This window comes from Rana temporaria, chromosome 3, assembly GCF_905171775.1.
Source record: "Rana temporaria chromosome 3, aRanTem1.1, whole genome shotgun sequence".
NCBI classification, from domain to species: domain Eukaryota; kingdom Metazoa; phylum Chordata; class Amphibia; order Anura; family Ranidae; genus Rana; species Rana temporaria.
Genome location: NC_053491.1, coordinates 188,905 through 195,738, shown reverse-complemented (window position 1 = coordinate 195,738; position 6,834 = coordinate 188,905). Strand labels below are relative to the sequence as shown.

The window sequence follows — 6,834 nt, the reverse complement described above, 5'->3', positions numbered from 1 at the left end:
CTGCGACCCGGACGGCAACTGTGCGAGTGGACACGTTCTCTGGCTTTACCAGATGTTTTTGAATCAGAGTGATAGTAGTCCCGGAATCTCTTAGGCCTTGTGCTACTTGTCCATTCACTCGTACCTCCTGACGGTGATGCTGACGGTTATCCGGAGAGGCCGCTTGTATTGGGTCTGCCTCATACCAAATTCCCAGACATTCCTCCGGGCCCCCCTCGGTCTCCAGGCAGTGGGCCGCAGAGGGACGTGATGGAGTGACCTCTGTGTTGGGTGTTGTGCGTCTCCAGTTGTTATTTGTAGCTCTCAAAGGGCAATAACGAGCAATATGTCCAGTGTCGCTGCAGTGATGGCACGTCACCCTAGGCGAATCCCGGGGGTAGTTGCTAGGCCCCTGAGGACGTGGTGGGACTGGAGCCCGAAACTCTGGGCGTGGGGTGACGGTTGGAGTACGCAGTTCTACCTTCTGAGCCAGCCGCGTCGTACCCTGGCTTACTTTCCTTGTCTCCGCGTACTCATCTGCTAGCCGAGCCGCCTCGTTTAAGTTAGCGGGACGGCGATCTCGTACCCAGTCTTGTATGTCTGCGGCCAGGTCTTGGAAGAAATGTTCCATTAGGAACAGCTGCAATACTTCCTCCCCGGTGTTGGCCTTGCACCCTTGGACCCAAAGGGATACCACCCTTTGTAACTGGTTGGCCCATTCCATGTGGGAGTCCACAGCCATCTTCTTGGACTCCCGGAAGCGCCGGCGGTAGGCTTCTGGAGTTACGGCGTATCGGGTTAGCAGCGCCTTTTTAACTTGCTGGTATTGTAAAATATCCTCTGGAGCGAGAGCCCGAAAGGCTTCATTGGCTTTGCCCGACAATTTCCCCGACAAAATAGTGACCCATTGTTCTGGTGGTACCTGGTGTAGTGAGCACTGCCTCTCAAAGTCCGCCAAATATCCATCGATTTCCTCCTCACTTTCTACAAAAGCTTTAAATGCAGTGAACGGTATTTTCTTTCCTGTAGCAGCAGGTGGGGGGGTAGGAACTGCAGGTGTAATGGGCTGTCTCGCTCTTACCAGTTCCAGTTCTTGTCCCCTCTTCGTTTGTATTTCTTCCCTTGCTTCCCGGAACAGCTGGTTGATTAGTTCCACGGACGTTTCTGGATACAAGGATAATCTCCGCTGTACAATCCCAGTAATTACATCTTCTTTGCTGACAGGTGCAAGGGGCTCCGTTCCTTCCATGGATCCATCCATTTCGTCCAGCTCCAGCAGGTCAGCTATCAGCTCCCTCCGTGGTCTGTTGCTGGCGCTCCTACCACGACTCTCCAATAGATCTTTCAGTGTGGATCTTTTCAGCCTGGCGTACTGCGACTCCATTCAGCACTTGCTCTTTGGATAAAAGGACCATCCCACCGCTGCCAACCAATGTAACGGCTACCCACTGGTGTGAGGGTCTCAGCCGTTGGAGACGTCCTTTTCCCTGGCAAGCTGCGATATGCAGGTACCGCCGGTATATCCCATCGAACGCCCTTTCAAGAAACGAGACGTGCTACGTTTGCAGAGTCAAGCAGACTGACTTTATTTTCCACATTTTTCCTCCTTATATCTGGTTACAACTGTTACAAGAACAATGACACTCCCCCCCCCCCCCAGGGGGGACTTCAATACACACACTTTGAAACAATGACACTCCCTTGAGCCAATCAGCCGCTAGACTTTTTGGCTCCTTAACTTGATCAGACAATAGAATTCAATTAACCTTTAAAACAATTATCACTCACACATAATCCCCCTCAGCATACACCTCACAGGGGGCTGTTACCTCCACAAAAGAGAGTTCATTAGCTATGCGAAGGGAACATTAGCATTCAGCAATGAAAGAGACTTGTCCAATTAACCCTTTGAGCTTAGAATACAATGTGGTACATCCAATTGTGACAAGCCATGCAGTTCCTTGTAGTCCTCATGAAGATTATAACTGTCCCGGCAGCATAGTCCATGATCCGTTACAGCTTATTTAAATCGTTGCGCACCGCACACCCGGCATTACAGCGGGAGAAATCGTCCTGGCAACATCGGAAGAAAAGAAGACGACGGGGGACGACCCCCAGAGAGGGGAGAAGTCATAAGAAGACCCCCGGAGAGGGGAGAAGTCATAAGAAGACCCCCAGAGAGGGGAGAAGTCATAAGAAGACCCCCGGAGAGGGGAGAAGTCATAAGAAGACCCCCGGAGAGGGGAGAAGTCATAAGAAGACCCCCGGAGAGGGGAGAAGTCATAAGAAGACCCCCGGAGAGGGGAGAAGTTGTAAGAAGACCCCCGGAGAGGGGAGAAGTCATAAGAAGACCCCCAGAGAGGGGAGAAGTCGGAAGGAGACCCCCGGAGAGGGGATAAGTCATAAGAAGACCCCCAGAGAGGGGAGAAGTCGGAAGGAGACCCTTGGGGAGCGGAGAAGTCGGAAGGAGACCCCCAGAGAGCGGAGAAGTCGTAAGAAGACCCCCGGAGAGGGGAGAAGTCATAAGAAGACCCCCAGAGAGGGGAGAAGTCGTAAGAAGACCCCCGGAGAGGGGAGAAGTCGTAAGAAGACCCCCGGAGAGGGGAGAAGTCGTAAGAAGACCCCCGGAGAGGGGAGAAGTCATAAGAAGACCCCCAGAGAGGGGATAAGTCGGAAGGAGACCCCCGGAGAGGGGATAAGTCATAAGAAGACCCCCAGAGAGGGGAGAAGTCGGAAGGAGACCCTTGGGGAGCGGAGAAGTCGGAAGGAGACCCCCGGGGAGCGGAGAAGTCGGAAGGAGACCCCCAGAGAGCGGAGAAGTCGGAAGGAGACCCCCGGGGAGCGGAGAAGTCGGAAGGAGACCCCCGGAGAGCGGAGAAGTCGGAAGGAGACCCCCGAGGAGCGGAGAAGTCAGAGGAAGACCCCCGGAGAGCGGAGAAGTCTGAAGGAGACCCCCGGAGAGCGGAGAAGTCGGAAGGAGACCCCCGAGGAGCGGAGAAGTCGGAAGGAGACCCCCGGAGAGCGGAGAAGTCGGAAGAAGACCCCTGAGGAGCGGAGAAGTTGGAAGAAGACACTTTCCCCCCCAGGTGAATGGGTAGAGGTACGATGTGCCCCATACTCATTCACCTAGGGTGGGGGCCGGGATCTGGGGGCCCCCTTATTAAAGGGGGCTTATGGATTCCGATAAGCCCCCCCCCCCGTCCGCAGACCCCAACAACCAATGGCCAGGGTTGTCAGGAAGAGGCCCTTGTCCTCATCAGCATGGGCACAAGGTGCTTTGGGGGGGGGCCTACCCCCAATTTTGAGGGCATGCGGCCTGGTACGGTTCTGGGGGGGGGGGGCACTTGCTCGTCCCCACCCCCTTTCCTGACCGGCCGGGCTGCGTGCTCGGATAAGGGTCTGGTATGGATCTTGGGGGGACCCCCACGCCGTTTTTTTTTTTTAAATCCATACCAGTCCTAAGGGCCCGGTATGCTCTTGGAACCCATGCCGGTTTTTTATTTACATTTTGGTGTGGAGCTCCCCCTCCTGGAGGCGACTTCAAGTCACACTGTGATTCGTACTCAAGTCATGTTCCCCGGTGTGATCTAAGTGTAGCAATATGGTTCCATGTAATGAAGGGACAACATTCAGCAACTTATTGCTACACTTAGAGGCGGAGCCTCTCTTCTCTTCTATACTCTGTAACAAAAACGCTTTGATATACAAGCGCTTTGGATTACAAGCATGTCTCTGGAATGAATTATCCTCCCAATCCGAGGATTTCCTGTACTGACAATCCTCCCATGTGTGATCGACCCACCGATCCTACAGGGAAGACTCCGCCCATTGAGACATGCCAGTCATGGATATAGGGGGAGGGGTGTCTGTGCCCCCAGTAGGGAGTCCCCTCCCCCTCTGGTGAACATCCCAGATGTCGGGTTGTCCCCAGAACAGGAATAGAGGGGAAATCTTTCATTGGGGACACAAGTTCTGGTGACCTGGGAGGGGCCCCCGAGGGATTTCCTCTCACTTCCTGTTTGGCTATGTGACAGGAAGTGATGTAAATCTCCTCTATGGGGACACTGACAGGGGTTCTAACCCTCCATCACTCCATCCAACATGGAAATTAAAGTTTTGCCTGGAGTCTGACTTCTCACATGACTGCGGCCCCCGCTGATTCCTGAGTGACCCCAAAGAACCCGCCCCTGGGGGGAGGTGTCACCCACCTGCTGCACACACCCGACCCCATCATAGTACCTCCCTCCCAATTGTCTGAGATGGGAATGAGGGGCACCTACCAGCAAAGGTATGTAGGCATAGGACACACCCCCGGGCCACGCCCCCTTAACTACTTCCCTCCCATAGGACCTCCTCAGGTATACCGGGGGGCGTGGGCGCACCTACCGGCATCCGGAGATTCTCTGTAAGGCAGAAGTGATCTGATTGGTTAATTACCGTCTTCATCCCTCCCCCGCCACCTCTCCCGTCCAATCGTGGAGCCCGGAAGTGACATCATTCCCGAACCCCACGACACTTCCAGTCCCGCCTCTTTGTTTACGGCCAATCAGAGCACTGTGTGTGGAGGCCGGACTTGTCACAGCCCATGTTGTTCATCCCTGGAAGGATTTACCCCCCTTAATGACCAGGCCATGTTTTGTGACACGGCACTGTGTCGCTTTAACTGACAATTGCGCGGTGGTGCGACGTGGTACACAAATAGAACGTTTGGTGATATTTCATCGCCTCTGAACAACAATACAGCGACAATTTATATTTTTTACTTATTCCTATAATAAAAAAACGAATTTCTTCCTCAATTTTAAAAGTAAGAAATGAGAAAAAACTCCAATTTATCGCAGAAAAGGGGCGGAGCCAACGCACTTCTCAGGTGTCAATCAAGTAAATGAGTTACAAGTCGTAACATTTTATAGATTTTATTATAATAATTCCTCGTAATGTCATTTATTAGATGGGAAAGGATATCTGCAGACACGAGAACTCTGCGAGTTTCACTTCCGAAGGGGCTTCATCAGGGGGTGTGCGGCGAGGGTGATGTGATTGGGGAGGGGAGGAGATGGGGGGAGGGGAGGATGATGTGATGGGGGGGGGAGGGGAGGATGATGTGATGGGGGAGGGGAGGGGAGGGTGATGTGATGGGGGGAGGGGAGGGGAGGGTGATGTGATGGGGGGAGGGGAGGATGATGTGATGGGGGAGGGGAGGAGATGGGGGGAGGGGAGGAAGATGTGATGGGGGGGGGAGGGGAGGGTGATGTGATGGGGGAGGGGAGGATGATGTGATGGGGGGGGGGAGGGGAGGATGATGTGATGGGGGGGGGGGAGGGGAGGGGGATGTGATGGGGGGAGGGGAGGGGAGGGTGATGTGATGGGGGGAGGGGAGGATGATGTGATGGGGGAGGGGAGGAGATGGGGGGAGGGGAGGAAGATGTGATGGGGGGAGGGGAGGGGAGGGTGATGTGATGGGGGGAGGGGAGGATGATGTGATGGGGGGGGGGAGGGGAGGATGATGTGATGGGGGGGGGGGGAGGGGAGGGTGATGTGATGGGGGGAGGGGAGGGGAGGGTGATGTGATGGGGGGAGGGGAGGATGATGTGATGGGGGAGGGGAGGAGATGGGGGGAGGGGAGGAAGATGTGATGGGGGGGGGAGGGGAGGAGATCTCATCTCTAGGACTTCTTTTCCTCTCACATGGAGAGATAAATCTCCTCCGTCACTGAGGGAGCATCGTCTCTGACGTCACGGGATGGTAGAACCCCGCCCCCTCCGCGCGCTCCATTCCCCGGCCATGACGTCACTTTCCATGCAGTGGTGGGCGTGTCTGTGGGAGGGGGAATATTCCGGTGACGTAGGGAGGATATATAACGGCGGATTGTCGGTGACTCCTCCCCCTTCGATCAGAGCGCGAGGATCCTCCGCACCGGGAACATGTCCGCCGCCGCCTCCGTCACCATGACAACCCTCCGCTCCTCCGCCGCCGCCAGACTCCTCCTCCTTCATCACCGGAGCTTCCACTCCACACCGAGCCGGTCAGTGTCCCCCCTCCCCCCCATTATACTGTACTGAGGGGAGGAGCCTCTTCTGACAGCTACAACCCCCCCCCCCCCATTATATATCATTATATAATATATACAGGAGCTGATCCTCGGAGCTCACACTCTACTCCCCCTATATATATATATACCCCCTCCCCCCTATATATACACCCCCCCATTATATAATATATACAGGAGCTGATCCTCGGAGCTCACACTCTACTCCCCCTATATATATAATGAGGGGGGGTTGTATATATATATACTCCTCCCCCCCCCCCCCTATATATATATATATATACAACCCCCCCTCATTATATAATATAAAGGAGCTGATCCTCGGAGCTCGCACTCTACTCCCCCTATATATATATTCTTCTACATGTTGTGTCTGGGGGGTGGGGAGTGTGTGTGTGTGTGTGTATGTATATATATATATATAGGGGGGGGTGGGGGGTCTTCTATATTCTGTACACAGCGCCGTCCTGTATGTAGAATGTGAGGACATTGGAGTGTCAGCTCCTGGGGTCAGGTATATAGATGTATCTCCTCTATAATAATCATCTTCTGTATATATCTCTATGGGGGGGGGTAGTAGTTGGATGATGGGGGGTGGGGGGGGGGTGTAGTAGTCGGTGGGGGGGGGAGAAGTAGTAGTGGGGGGGGGAGAAGTAGTAGTGGGGGGGGTAGTAGTTGGATGATGGGGGGAGGGGGGGTAGTAGTTGGATGATGGGGGGAGGGGGGGTAATAGTTGGATGATGAAATCTTCCTCACTGGTTACATTCTCTCATATTATCCCCGCCCCCTCCTCCTCATCACTCCGC

At 54.4% G+C, this 6,834-nt stretch overlaps 1 protein-coding gene across 1 annotated transcript in view; it reads left to right on the top strand.

Annotated features, from left to right (window-relative positions):
- The first annotated feature begins 5,851 nt into the window (after nucleotides 1–5,851).
- The window catches only part of MTHFD2 (methylenetetrahydrofolate dehydrogenase (NADP+ dependent) 2, methenyltetrahydrofolate cyclohydrolase), a 41,491-nt gene continuing 40,508 nt past the window's right edge, over nucleotides 5,852–6,834 (top strand). Inside the window, exon 1 of the mRNA XM_040342171.1 lies at nucleotides 5,852–6,004. Coding sequence (XP_040198105.1) covers nucleotides 5,904–6,004 — 101 coding nt within the window. The 5' untranslated portion in view covers nucleotides 5,852–5,903. The remainder of the gene's footprint in view (nucleotides 6,005–6,834) is intronic.